Below are 14,380 nucleotides of genomic sequence, written 5' to 3'. Positions count from 1 at the left end.
GCAACAAATCCATCCACTTCTTTCTTGCAATCCTCTATCTTTTCCATCTCTTCGGATTTTCCTTCGAAATGGGGTCTGTCTTTCTCGGCACCCTTCTCTTCTCTGTGGCCGCAGTCCAAGGATATCTGCCCTCTGAGCAGATTGATATCCAGTCCAGCCTTCTCAATGACCCGAGTAAGGTTGTCGGGACCACCGTTGACTACATTATTGCTGGGGGTGGCTTGACTGGTCTGACCGTTGCCGCCAAACTTACGGAGAACCCTAAAATCAAAGTCCTAGTCATCGAAAAAGGATTTTATGAGTCGAATGATGGACCGATCATCGAAGATCCAAATGCCTACGGCCATATCTTCGGCACCACTGTGGACCAGAACTACCTCACCGTTCCCATGATCAACAACCGTACTTACAATATCAAGTCCGGTAGTGGCCTCGGAGGATCGACGTTGATAAATGGTGACTCCTGGACACGCCCAGACAAGGTTCAGATTGACTCCTGGGAAAACGTCTTCGGCATGGAAGGCTGGAACTGGGATAGCATGTTCGAGTATATGAAGAAAGCCGAGGTCTCACGTCCCCCTAATGCTGCCCAAATTGCCGCCGGTCACTACTTCAACGCTACCTGTCATGGATTCAACGGTACCGTACACGCCGGAGCCCGAGACAACGGCAAGACTTGGTCTCCCATTATGAAGGCCCTTATGAATACCACCTCAGCCCTCGGTGCTCCCGTTCAGCAAGATCTTCTTTGCGGTCACCCCCGCGGTGTCTCTATGATCCTTAACAACGTTAATGAAAATCAAGTTCGGGCTGATGCTGCCCGTGAATGGCTGCTTCCTAACTATCAGCGCCCCAACTTGAAGATCTTAACTGGCCAGATGGTCGGAAAGGTTCTCTTTATTCAGACCGCTGCTGGTCCAAAGGCTATTGGTGTGAATTTCGGTACCAATAAGGCCGTGAACTTTAATGTCTATGCCAAGCGTGAGGTCCTCTTGGCTGCCGGCTCCGCTATATCCCCACTGATATTGGAATACTCTGGTATTGGTTTGAAGACTGTCCTTGACCAGGCCAATGTTACTCAGCTTGTCGAGCTTCCTGTTGGTCTCAATATGCAGGACCAGACCACTACCACCGTCAGTTCCCGTGCTAATGCTGCCGGTGCGGGCCAGGGCCAGGCCGTCTTTTTTGCCAACTTCACCGAGACCTTCGGGGACTACTCCCCTCAGGCCATTGAGCTGCTCAACACCAAGCTTGATCAGTGGGCTGAGGAGACCGTTGCTCGCGGTGGTTTTCACAACGCAACTGCTCTTAAAGTTCAGTACGAGAACTACCGTCACTGGCTTCTGGACGAAGACGTTGCCTTCGCTGAGCTGTTCATGGATACTGAGGGCAAGATTAATTTTGACTTATGGGATCTCATCCCTTTTACGCGTGGTTCTGTTCATATTCTCAGTAGCGACCCCTACCTATGGCAATACGCAAATGATCCTAAGTTCTTTATGAACGAGCTCGACCTACTTGGTCAGGCTGCTGCTTCTAGGCTTGCACGTGATCTCTCCACTAAAGGCGCCATGAAGAATTACTTTGCTGGAGAGACTATTCCTGGATACGATTTGGCTGATAACGCTACACTTTCCCAGTGGTCAGACTATGTCTTTCAGAATTTCCGTGCGAACTGGCATGCTGTGAGCAGCTGTTCCATGATGTCTAAAGAGCTTGGTGGTGTTGTTGATGCTACTGCAAAGGTGTACGGTACACAAGGTTTACGCGTTATTGACGGCTCTATCCCTCCCACTCAGGTGTCTTCTCACGTGATGACTATATTCTACGGAATGGCTTTGAAGATTGCTGATGCCATCCTGGTAGACTATGCCAAATAGACGTAATGGAACAGGTTTACTAGCCAAGGGATTTGAACAATGAGAGCCTACAAAGTTAACGCAACGCTATAATTGGATAAGACACAACAGCAAGGAGACTAACACTGTCACGTGAATAAATCATATACCAGTGATTTAATTTCATTTTAACATATATGAATCTCTCTTGAAAAGCTTAATCTAGATTTAATTTTAAAGTTTTTAGCAAGAAATATATATAAATTTACTACTTGTTTAAAATTATATTTTATGAATACTTTTTTAATATAGATATTCTATAATATCTAAATTCTGGTCTTTATATTTTAAGACGTTTTGATATTTTTAAATATTTAATGAATTATATATATATTTATAAAACTGTGGTGGCATATGTGTGGTATTTGGGAAACGTCTATAAATAAAATACGGTATGAAAACCCCCTCGATCTGGCTTCCGCCCGAGTTTGTTTCGAGTTGCTGGCGTGCATGGGCTCTACGTGCTGTAGATTCATGGACTTCACCGGTTTGCGCGGATGTGGAACAGTACGCTACTATTGAAAACGAAAGTCCAACTCGGGCTCTCTCAGGAGCTTTTCCACGATAGTCCTTGAAGTCACAACACTACAGCTGGGTTTTGAGAATGATTAGATCATTTGGTGAGTAATCGTCTTTATCCATCTCATCTGCAGATTACTGGATGCTGTCTTCAATATAGTTGGAATCCACTGGGTTGAATGGTTATTTCGTATTATCAGGTAGATATTGACCTCAGTATTCATGTAAATAATTAACAGGACCTAGGTGAATTTGGGGGTGAGATAGTTCAAATTAAAAAGAGTAACTCGTCTACCTAATTATATCGTACATCAAACCATCAAACATGCGATAATATTGAGCTGTTGAATGAAGCTCACTCAGCCTATTCCCTATGGGCGTGGAAGTGCATTTAATCATATCACGCTGGAACAGCTGGCTCTGCCCTGTCCTTTTTACTCTTTTTGACACTCTTCCACTCCACGAGAAGACTGGCTGCGAAGGCCACGCACGTCAACGCTAGACTGGCTCGATACGCGTTAACCAACCCGGCCATATACGCTTCTAGGACGATAGGCAGCTCGTTTAATTTCCCAATCTGAGACAGGACCTGTCGGACTCCAGTTGCTCCAGCTCCAAGAATAACACTGGGTTCAATGTCATTGGTGTGAGACCGTAGGTAGTGAGCTAGTCCGTTCTGGAAAACGGACTGACCAACAGAAATGAATAGTGCACCGCCAAGGGTTTGAAAGAACATCACAGCAGCTGACCCAATAGGGATATCCTCCTGCGAAAGTATTGTCTGTACAGCAGTCATGGGGACCTGGAAGCCAGCTCCTACGCCCGCGCCTGTAAGAATTTGATACCCAATCCACTTCCCGTTGGAAATAGTGATGCTATATGTTGTCAAGAGACCACAGCCAATGCAAAATAAAGCCGTGCTGAAGTTCAAAAAGGGGGTGTAGTATCCGACTGCGCTGATGATGCCACCGAAGATAATTGAGGAGATGACCGTTGCGAGAAGAATCGGAAGGAGATCGATACCGGATTTTGTGGCTGAATGATTCTTGACAGATTGGAAATAGATGGGTAAATAATACATGAGTAGAAAAAATGCTCCTCCAAAGCAGACCGCAAAAATGCTCACTGACCAGACAGTGCGCTTCTTCAGGATTCGTGGTGGTAGAGTTGCTTTGTCACCGAGTTTGTACTGGGTAAATGCGAAGATAATAGCGATGAGACCAAATCCGATAAAGAGCCCGATAATCCGAGAGTCATTCCATGGATATTTATTGCCACCCCATTGAAGTGCCAGCAATAAGCAGACAATGGCAGGGATAAGTAAAGCTGCACCTGTGAGATCCAGCTGTTTGAGCTTCTGCTTCCACGTTTGGGAGTTGGCTGTCCTTCGCGATGGGATATGGAGGATCAGCACAACGACGGCGGCTGCAAGACCGCCGATGGGAAGGCTATTGATGTGTGTTAGAAGGAGTAAGAACACTAGATTGATGATACATTTTGCCACATACTTGATATAAAAGCACCATCTCCACGATACTTGGTCAGTGAATGCGCCTCCTAGCAAGGGGCCGACAACAGAAGCGACTCCCCAGACAGCGCCAAAAAGACCGAAAACCACAGGCCGTAGACGCAGAGGAACTTAAACCGCAGGTTAGAAGGAGGAACTATCCAATGGCCATAGCCAACGTACTAGAGAAAGATATGATCACCAAAGCACCGGAGAATATGCCTGCAACTCCACATCCAGCTACAGCCCTGCCTCCAATGAGGGTCGAACTATTAGGGGCTACAGCGCATATTAGCGATCCCAACTCGAACACAAATATTGCCACCAAGAAAGCCCATTTGACCTAGCAACCATATGTTAGTCAACCTATCTAGACCAGGCAGGATGTACCCGTTATACATTGAGAATCTTGTAAATACGCCCGTACGTCGGCTGCAGGGCCGTTGATGTTAAAAAATATGCGCTCCCATACCAACCCACATCACCGATAGAATGAAACTGGTCTGTAATCTTGGGGATTGCCGTCCCGATAATGGTTTGGTCCAGGGCTACCAGGAAAACAGTCAGGAACAAAGAAGCGATGATAATAACCGCCTTTAAGACACTTGGATATTCCAGATCACGCTCTTCCGGCGGTTCTTTCCCATTGCTAACGCTACCCTCGTTTTTGTTCTCACTTTGTATTTTATCATGTGTCGAACTAGTATATACCGATTCCGTTGGTGGCGGCATTTCTTGTCCATCTGGATTTCTATGATTCTGTTTCACATCCATGTCTGAATGTCTGGCATAGTGATGTCCCGTTATAGATACGCATTCATTTTATAGCTCGTGTCACTCCGGCTTGGATATAAACTTGATTAATAATAGTACCTCGTGTTTAAAGTTCATCACTAAACGAAACGACAAACAACAGCAGGTCTCTATTCCAAAAGAGCGCCTCGTGACAGCTGTATAGAGCTAGCGTTAAAGTTTGTTCTTGAATGTCCCAAAGCTGTGGCTCGCTCGCCACAAAATGAAAGTTTAGGCAAGCCATAAAATGCGTGGTCAGTTGATACAAAATTAGTCTCACCAATCTTTAAGCATCGCTACAGGCCGAATGCCAACGTCTTATACCTCTCGTTCGGATTTATAGCCTCTGGCAGAGTAGTATCCCCACGTTATTTTGGTATCCATGCTGTAGGAACTTCGGAGGCACGCCGCTATGTTGCTAGTTTTCGTAGAATTAATAACGTCATTTTTTCCCTAATTAACTTTTATCTTCTTCTTCTCTGCTAGTCAATAATTGTTAGTTAACTAAATGTTAATGATTATGAAGCAGTGGTTGTGAAAACTTGATTCTTGTTTCTTCGTATTCCAGACATCAACCATCAGTCATACCTACTTTGGACTGATGATCAATGCAAAATCAAAAAAACTTGCTATTTGATAGGTTCTGATGGGTTATTGCTGTTATTTTAATCATATCAAGTATTTTGACCAATCGAACTAAAAGCTCCCGTTTGAATGAACAACAAGGCCATTCCACCCCCCCCCCCCCCTCTCCTTACGTGCAGTATCATGCTTCGGTTTCAGACGATATTATTCATTCCCTGCTCGTTGCTGACGTGTGTCTCTGGGGTCGTTCCCGCTACGGTACTCGATGTAACACTTTTTTCTCTGTGCGGTTGTTCATTCTCACGGCGTTCGTTCGTCATCGCATAAACTGAGAGGGCACCAAATATCGCGGCTAAAAGAGTGAAGAAACTGGATAATAAAAATTAGTACACTCATTTACCCCAAAATTTGGCAATAGGGTAAACCTCTTTGACGTACAATGCGATAAATGAAAAAGCTTCAACTGTATGTGGTCGAGAGCAGACCGTAATTCCATGCCAACGGTTCACCCTACATCCAGCAGTATTAAAGTTGTTTGCTAGGAGGACAAACGCAGCGACCCAGCTGTCCGAGGTAGCATTATATTAGGTTTTCGGTTCATATTTCCTCACGAAGACAAGCGTCACTTACAAGAATGCCAGAAATAAATCAATCACAGTGCTGATAACATGAAAAATTATTGTTTTGGACCGGGAAAAAGCAACAATGAGGAGGATTAGGGTGTAGAAGACAGTAAAACAGGCCTAGATTTCGATCAGCTCGTATTGCCAACTGGTAAGGGAACCCGGAGCGAACGACTTACGATGACCAATGAATAAATAACTGTCACTGTCTTGGTTCTTTCGACTGCCCATGCGGTTATACCCAAGACAATTAGTGCGCTGATGATTTCTATAACGCGGCAAAAGAGACTGATGCCGCGCATCGTGCTTGAGGATATCGCCATGATGGTTTTGTGAGATATTTTGAAGTCACGTTAGTATTTAGATGCTTCTGTTTAGTTTCAGGGTTAATGCGTTCCTAGGCACTGATAGAACATTTACTAAAAAATTGCCTCTAGCGTTTCGAGTTTGATTTGTTATATATATTTAGCCATACATTTTCCCTATTATTAATTCAGCACGAGACTCTTTCCACGTTTGCAGCCTTTATCCACATGTATAGGGGTGGTGAGGTCATTAGAAAGTTTAGATGCTGCCCATGTGTAGAGTTGACGTAATCCCGAGGCATTCTTCAATTCTGAATTTCAGACAACGCAATGCAAAATAAAGTTCCTATCGAAACTTTCCACTATAGACCGGGTCTAGGCTCAGCCTTGTACCGTACAAAATGGCTGTCGCAGTAGGCTGAAAGAGCAGCGGCGAAGAAACTATGACTTTGATTGGAGCATAATAACCATCTTATAAATAAAAAAAAGTGTACGACTAATCTCGCTAACTCAATGGCTGCTCCTCAGAACACTAAATCGGTCAACAAATAATATCAAGACAGGAGCATTTGGCTCCCCTTTGTTGGCTATGCTAGCTTGTCAAGTGCATACACCAGTGTTTGAAGTGAAGGTCCCTATAGATGCAAACCAAGAAGGACTATTGGGCAAGATGGGCAAGATTGGAATAGGCTAAACCGAAGATGGGTGTGCAGTTTTTCGCATAACCAATGGTAAAGCGACAAACAGAGCAGACCAACGAATGGGAGGGCCAGGAACTGACTCAGAGCGGGTTGCGCTAAACCCAGAACAGGCCGACCTCTGTCAAGTATCTATATATATATATAGTAGATAATGTACATGTTTCGTGTACTTAACTACAGGCTTGCTGCTGGGTATAGTTCTACTTTTATAGGAGGTATGTGGCGGAGCACTGCCACTTGCGAGCAGTGGGAGAAGCCCTAAGCTCCATGGTTGCAAAAACTAAAGTGTGTCATGCTGGATGACCAGATAGATTTTAAACATTATCTTGGTAGGTAAATCTATCGTGCAAAAAACTACGGACACCTTCAATGTTCTTCCCGTCTCATTTAGTCTTTGTCGCTTCAACAGGACGTTATTCGATGTGCATTTCTGGTTCCCATCACGAATAGTTTCATGTTCTCGGCACTACTTGCCGGCTGCATCCCAAGCCCGGGATCTTACTGTAGGTTTGCATGCGTCGATATCACACAGTTCAACGCTACCAAAAAGCTCGGAATCATCCGAGAGCTGGAAGTATTGCTGTACAGCCTGAGCTTTGATGACTTTGTGACTTGCAGTTTGTGGTATGTACTCTCCCTCACGTAAGATTCGCAAAGCAGTCGGCAACATATAAACTGGGAGATTGATCGCCAGATGGTCTCTGATGAAGTCCAGCGATGGCTCATCCGGGCGATGGAGTTCAATTTCACGGCATTTGTTGGGCTTTTCGAAGCGCACGAGAGCGGCCACTCGGGAAACATTGTGGGAATCCAACACAGACACGATGCACCCTTCTTGGATAAAGGGAAGATTGAGCAGCTGCTGCTCTACCTCCAGCAGAGAAACTTTATAAGTGCCATTTTTTATGACTGACAAAGAGTACAGTGTTAGTATAATTGCTTGAGATGGGGCAAAGAGCCGAGCGTCAGATCATACTGTCTCTTTCCCCCCGTCCCTCGAGAACATAATCTTCCCCGACTTTACGAGCGATGTCCCCCGTTCGAAAGAATCTGTCTTCGGTGAACGCAGCTTGAGTTGCAGATTCGTCACCCAGGTAACTAGTATGATCTAGTAATTAGCCAACTCATAATGCACGAGGATGGACAACGAAATAACTTACTGAGAGAACATAACGGGGTTTTTAATTAGGATCTCTCCATGATCTCCATCCGACAGCTTAACTTCTACAGTTCGGCGAGGCCGCCCGATGCAGAACTGTTATATGGAGTAAGTAAATGGAGGGAGTTGAAGAAAAGAAGCAAGTGAAGGGATTGGGAATATCGAGTTCACAAAGGGGCTCTAAGTCTCAAGGGACACACCTGAAGTCCCACGTCCGTGTCAGGCGACGTACACAGCCCTCGTCCTCCGAGCTCTGTTGCTCCATAGGAGTTCCTTAGAGCTAGATCGATTTCCTCTCGCCAAAACTTCATCAACGAAGAAGAGGGTACCATCCCGCCACTTTGTGCTAGTCGGATTTTTTGAGCTGCGGCGATGTACTGATTCAATTCTTTGGATGGTAAAGAGCAGAGGTGATGTTTGAAGTATCTCATTAGACCATTCCAAATACGTGGGTTACCTGTCAGAATGGTTACCCCCCCTTGGTGAAGGCGTTTCCATATTACTGCCGGATCAGAAGATATAACCTCTAGTCGTGCCCCTGATAAGGGATGTCTAATTAAGGGTAATGCACCGGCAACCCAACTTGGGTGCTGATGATGTAGAACGACGTCCCCAGGACCAATGAGAGAAGGGAAGCCATTGAACAGCTTTCGAGTATGCACAACACCTTTTGGTGGCCCGCTGGTGCCCGATGTGAATAGTACCATGCTTGGGCGCTCTAGGGGGACTATTGCTTTTTCATCAATCCCAATAGAGGTTGCACCTCCGTCCAATATGGGGGAAATTTTGACGCAAATCGGAGACGAAATCACCTGCAAGTCATGAAGGCATCCATGTCTCTGAATGTTTTCTACAAGTGACATGCAAGTGTCGCTGCCAAGGATGACTTTGGATTTGCTGCGACGGATGTGCTCTAATACCTCCTCCGGCATAACATCGTTTGCTGTCGATATCCTGAACTTAGCAACTCACTGCATTAGTAGTCTTTTCAAAATAACGTACGCAATGGTATGAATGCACCCCCGATAGAGAGGATAGCAAGAGCGCCGACGGTATAGTCGTACTTCATATCTGTCAAAAGAAAGATATATGGGTTTTGGTCCCGAAGGATGTGTCTCTGATCAAACATCAAGTTTGGAATAGATTCTAGTAGTAAGTTTCGGGTTCGCACTATGTCGGTAAGAAGCTGATCGAAGTCCGACTCGACTCCATGAGTTGGATCATAGAAGATGACATCTTTAACTTCCCGAGCGACTTTGAGAAGATGAACGAATGCAGGCTCGTTTGGCAATTTTGTGTTTTTAATCTCCATGATTTTGGAGCGAGAGGGATAGTCAAGTGGGTTGGTTAAGAGAAAGACTCATGTACACTATGGAAAAGGGGAACTCCAAGGAGGGACCCGATACACCGCTGGTTCATGCAGTAAGCAATTCCCCCATCATATACAGTATACCCATTGAAAGAGCTTTAAATAGACAATTAATCAGGACAATCGAGGTCCCTACGAGAATTGTTATGCCCTCTTAATTCAATTCAATGCGTTACACAGTAATACTATCATTGCCTTCTAACATGTGTTGCTCATTAACCACTTTTGTACGAGTCAAGAACGCCGTCACCAGCGGAACCTTGAGTTAGGCCGATTGATCGGCATGATATTAGCACTTTTGTTCTCATTTCCATATCTTTTTCCTTTTTCCTTTTTTTTCTTTTTTCTTTTTTCTTTTCCCCTGATAAGTGTGACCAAAACGCCTGCTGTTTTATGGGTGGCCATTATCCCTTGCAGCCCATTCTGATAGATAGATTAGCTTATACAATACACCACGAACGGATAATATTTGCATATATTACTTTTCCCTGACTTTACTTTAAAGGCTGAAGCAGAACTGGTATGTAAAATGGGAACAATTACCACCGTTTACACCTCCTTTGGGGTCTCCTTGACAGCTTTATATTCTTCGGGAAAGCACAATCAGAGTAAGTGTGGTGTGATAGGTGGTTACGGATAGTGCTCATATGAAATGGCAGTTTTATCTAGACAAAGTAGATGGCGCCTGATTCAGTCTATGATAAAGCTTCTTCAATAGGGATTACCTTTTGCCATTTGGCCTGGGATATCATCCCACCCCTTGCTTGTGATCTACATTATTTTACTTCTCATCCCTTGTTTGTGACCCATATAAGCACGAGACAGCGATCAGTTTTGTCAACACATGAGATGGTAAGAGGACATCAATCCCCCAATGACTACCGTATAGGTGTGTATCTCTGCAATACTCACCGAATTAAGTGGCAACTGGGCCCACACACCAGCAAATGATACGTTGCAATATTATGTTCCCACAGACAAAGACAAGCAATTGTGCTGGGTTGGACACCAATGCATCTACTACCCATGATGCGGCAGTTGAAACAAATGGCATGGCTTCTTGTTTAGCAAGTGAGCCAATGCGGGTGTATACAGTAATGAGCGAGAAAAAGAAGATCTTCACGATCATCACTGCTTCATCCATGAGAATGATCGCATTTTTTGCGGGAGGACTCTATTACCCAGCCATGATTCCTTTGTCGGAGGCCTTGCATGTGTCCAAAGCTAAGATTAATCTGACTGTTACCTCTTATATGGTACGACGAGCCTGTATCACCGAGCCAAGTAAAATGAAACGCTAATCGTCGAATAGCTCGCACAGGGTCTCACTCCGTTATTGACCGGGAACCTCTCAGACCAATACGGGCGTCGGCCCGTCTTTTTAATCTGCCTGCTTGCCTCAATTGGCGTGAACGTGGGACTTGCGTGTCAAACTAACTTCGTCGCTCTGATGACGTTGCGATGTTTACAGAGCCTTGGCAGCAGCGGCGTTGCCTCAGTCACTGGGGGTACCGTCGTGGATGTTATCACCCGATCCGAACGTGGGAAATATATGGCCTATACCTCCATCGGTACCACTATTGGAGCCTCTATAGGCCCAGTTCTAGGTGGAGTACTGACCCATTTTCTTGGCTGGCGAAGCATATTTTGGTTTCTTGCCATATTGGCAGGCATAATGGCCGTTATTATTATCATATTCCAACCTGAAACCTGCCGCGCAGTCGTCGGGAATGGCAGTCTCCCTCCTCAGCCGTGGAACCAGCCGCTCCTACGCCCACAACAAACATACCCCCCGGAAGTGGAGACGCGAACAAGGTTCTCTAAGAGGCCTAGTATCCTTGACAGTCTCAAGATTTTGCTTGATAAGCAGATTGGACAACTGATCTTGTTCATCTCTCTCATGAAGTGGGGCATCGCGGCTGTGATGATCAGTATTCCGATGCTTATGGAAGAGAAATACCAATTCAACACCTTGGAAACTGGCCTATGCTATGTCCCATACGCTGTTGGCAGCATAACAGCTCGCTGGACTGTGGGATTACTAGCAGACTGGAACTTCAGACGCCATGGTCGCCAGATGGGCGTGAATATCGAACGAAATCAGCAATCGAAGGAACAGCTTTCTCTGATGCCACTGGAGAAGGTTCGATTGAAAATAGCCTTGCCAGCAATATACTGCGCGTCGCTGTTTCTTCTGGGGTACAGCTGGGTGTTGGCGTACAACGTCCATCCGTCGGGACCTCTAATCATGCTATTCTTTCTGGGGAACGCAGCCGCCGGTGTAACCAACATGACCGCGGCATTGATCATGGATCTTAACGCAACCCGGCCAGGGATGGCACGAGCAGCCATGTCGTTATGTGGATTCCTTCCTGGGGCTGGGGTTGTTGCCATCGTACCGCTCCTTATTCAAACTATTGGATTTGGCTGGCTAGGAACGATCATTGCAGGTTTATGGTCTATGTCATCATCAATGCTGTGGGTTGTGTATTTTAAAGGACAGGAATGGAGACAGCACGGTGGTAGAGAATAGGAGCTGGGTTTACTTTAGTACCACGAATCTAGAGAGTTGATTTTGAAACTATTTTACTCAGCGGCTCATATACATAATGCACAAAGATCACACTTTTTGCTGTAAAAGACTTGTTTACTGAGGAGGTTTTGTTTGAATTCCAATAGCCCTAAAGCTATTTATTTATAGGACACAATGCAGAACGTTCCCCAACCATAGGAATCTAAGAATTCTGGCACTTGAGATCCCACACCTTTACGTCCTGCAGTAGGTTAAAGCTTCCTGGCTTGAAGTATTTCTCCACAACCTCTCGTCTATTGACCTTCTCAGACACTGTCCTCGGGATCTGCTCACCATCATGGAGCAGGTGAACCACGGTGGGAAGCATATGGAATGCCAAATCTCTAGAGAGGTCTGTTCTCAACCTTTCCAGTGTCGAACGACAATCCCAACACGGGGAATTGCGCGGTATCAGATGAGAAGATTGAAGGCGCACAAGAGCTCCAACTCTTTCTGTGGTAAACGCATTATTGGCGACGGGAACTGCTAGAACGCATGCTTCGGAAATATACGGGAGGACAGTCATGGGGGCTTCAACTTCGTGGGTCATTACCTTATACCCGTAGTATCGTATATCTGTATAGTCATGTCTGTCAGGTCCTCACTCATCTTTGTACCTATAGGTTGAGAATGAAAAAAAAAAAAAAAAAAAAACTATCACGTGCACTACCATCACTTACAGTCAATCATCCTACCGTCGAGTATGTATTCATCCCCCTCCCGATGCGCAAAGTCGTCGGATTTGTAGTAACCGTCCTTGTCAAAAGCATTTTTTGTTGCTTCTGGATTCCCATGATATCTAGCGAAGTTAATTTAATCTTTGAGTATGCGGCATCCCCTCGAAGCATACCGTAGAAAAGCCAATGGACTCTTGATTAGCAGCTGGCCATGGTCTCCTTCCGACAACTTCACTAAAACCCCAGGCGACGGCTTCCCAATGCGGCGCTACCACAATAGATCATTAGTATATCACCACAATAACACAAGGAAAAGAACTGCAGCTCACCGCTTCGTCTGGGAACGGAGCTGAAGCCCTCACAAGTGCGGCACCACCTAGCTCTGTTGCCCCATAAACGACCATCAGTGGCCTTTGCATCTTGTCTACCCAAAATGTCTGAACAGACGGCAGCAGCGAGCTTGAGCTGACAATAGCCCTGCGCAATTTTTGAACTCCTTGCCGGTAGGTTTCCGCTTGTTCACGCGCTAACTTGCTGATATGACTCTGATAGTATTCCATAAGTTGTGTCCAAACGGCCGGGACTGTACTGAGGAAAGTAATTTGGTCACTGCGAAGGGATTCCCAAATAACGGACGCATCTCTTGCCACGATTCTCAGCTTTGCCCGAGCGAGAACAACGGAGATGAGCGGCCTTAACCCACCAAACCATACTGGAGAGCGATGACACAAAAAGACATCACCACTCTGGTAACCTGCGCTAGGTACAAAGACACCTCGTCCATGTATGACCAGCTTAGGGGGCCCTGTTGTGCCAGAAGTAGAGATAAATAACCCAGGCCGAGTCTGTTCGAGCACCAAGTCCTGATTGATCTCGACATTGAAGTTCAAAGGACTTTCTGAGGAGGCAATATTGAAGGTGGTCGGTACTACATAGAGATCAGTCCCTTTCCCATCGGCGTATTTTTTGATCTCTAGAGCATGATTTAGGTAAAGTGGGTCTGCTAAGATTATTGAAGATTGCGTTTTTTGTAAGAGTCGGTACGCATCTGACGGACTTGCTCCCGTACCTGTACACACGGAGATGCGTTAATGCTAGTAGTAGACAGCGCTCCTTTGTTGGACCTACCCAGTGGACAAATTGCACCGCCTAGAGAGAGAGCTGTGAAGGAAGCCAAAATAAAAACATAGCTCGCTGGACCAAGGATGAAAATACACGTTGTTTCGAGTGGCATCAGTCCTCTTGCGTCAAACATGGACTGTGGGATCCGCTTTCTAATCTCCTCGTGCATGGTGCAAATATCGACCAGGAGCTGAGCATAGCTGGCATTCACTCCCCGAATAGAATCGGAAACTGCGACATGTCGGTTCTCCCGCGCAGCTTCTAGCAACAATTTGAAAATTGGCTCGTTGGGAATGACGGTGCTTTGCGAGTGGTCAGACATCCTAATGAGTTTTGGTGCACAATTCGATATATTGACTGACGGCCAATAATCAGAGATTAAATAGGCTTGAGGAGTCTTTCACCGGTAACGTATCGATTCGTGGCACACACAGCAAACCTGAGGGATAATCTCTTCCTATTAAGTACATTGCAGCCGACTCCTGGTAGGTTGTACACAGCTCACAAAAGGATAAGGTATTACACAATACCATGCTGCATACAGGAACCAG

The 14,380-nt window shown here is 45.6% G+C and overlaps 6 protein-coding genes across 6 annotated transcripts; 2 read left to right on the top strand and 4 right to left on the bottom strand.

Annotated features, from left to right (window-relative positions):
- Window positions 1-68: 68 nt before the first annotated feature.
- On the top strand, window positions 69-1,880 carry TRUGW13939_05840 (uncharacterized protein; the record flags this gene model as incomplete). The annotated part of the gene is made up of 1 exon (XM_035488998.1): window positions 69-1,880. The coding sequence occupies one exon, from the start codon at window positions 69-71 to the stop codon at window positions 1,878-1,880; it is 1,812 nt and encodes a 603-aa protein (XP_035344891.1).
- Window positions 1,881-2,817: 937 nt separating this feature from the next.
- Window positions 2,818-4,698, bottom strand: TRUGW13939_05839 (uncharacterized protein; the record flags this gene model as incomplete). Its single annotated transcript, XM_035488997.1, has 4 exons — window positions 2,818-3,865; window positions 3,926-4,055; window positions 4,108-4,267; window positions 4,324-4,698. The coding sequence occupies 4 exons, from the start codon at window positions 4,696-4,698 to the stop codon at window positions 2,818-2,820; spliced, it is 1,713 nt and encodes a 570-aa protein (XP_035344890.1).
- A 797-nt stretch (window positions 4,699-5,495) lies between these two features.
- Window positions 5,496-6,247, bottom strand: TRUGW13939_05838 (uncharacterized protein; the record flags this gene model as incomplete). The annotated part of the gene is made up of 4 exons (XM_035488996.1): window positions 5,496-5,670; window positions 5,740-5,865; window positions 5,932-6,044; window positions 6,104-6,247. 4 exons carry the CDS (start codon window positions 6,245-6,247, stop codon window positions 5,496-5,498), a joined length of 558 nt encoding a protein of 185 aa, XP_035344889.1.
- Window positions 6,248-7,396: 1,149 nt separating this feature from the next.
- Window positions 7,397-9,401, bottom strand: TRUGW13939_05837 (uncharacterized protein; the record flags this gene model as incomplete). Its single annotated transcript, XM_035488995.1, has 5 exons — window positions 7,397-7,839; window positions 7,907-8,028; window positions 8,091-8,185; window positions 8,290-9,032; window positions 9,092-9,401. 5 exons carry the CDS (start codon window positions 9,399-9,401, stop codon window positions 7,397-7,399), a joined length of 1,713 nt encoding a protein of 570 aa, XP_035344888.1.
- Window positions 9,402-10,537: 1,136 nt separating this feature from the next.
- Window positions 10,538-11,991, top strand: TRUGW13939_05836 (uncharacterized protein; the record flags this gene model as incomplete). Its single annotated transcript, XM_035488994.1, has 2 exons — window positions 10,538-10,714; window positions 10,771-11,991. The coding sequence occupies 2 exons, from the start codon at window positions 10,538-10,540 to the stop codon at window positions 11,989-11,991; spliced, it is 1,398 nt and encodes a 465-aa protein (XP_035344887.1).
- A 202-nt stretch (window positions 11,992-12,193) lies between these two features.
- TRUGW13939_05835 (uncharacterized protein) lies at window positions 12,194-14,151 on the bottom strand (the record flags this gene model as incomplete). The annotated part of the gene is made up of 6 exons (XM_035488993.1): window positions 12,194-12,606; window positions 12,711-12,829; window positions 12,881-12,975; window positions 13,037-13,707; window positions 13,765-13,776; window positions 13,836-14,151. The coding sequence occupies 6 exons, from the start codon at window positions 14,149-14,151 to the stop codon at window positions 12,194-12,196; spliced, it is 1,626 nt and encodes a 541-aa protein (XP_035344886.1).
- Between the last annotated feature and the right edge of the window lie 229 nt (window positions 14,152-14,380).

The sequence above is a fragment of the Talaromyces rugulosus genome, chromosome III (assembly GCF_013368755.1).
Source record: "Talaromyces rugulosus chromosome III, complete sequence".
NCBI lineage: Eukaryota > Fungi > Ascomycota > Eurotiomycetes > Eurotiales > Trichocomaceae > Talaromyces > Talaromyces rugulosus.
This window is presented reverse-complemented; position numbering and strand designations above follow the sequence as displayed.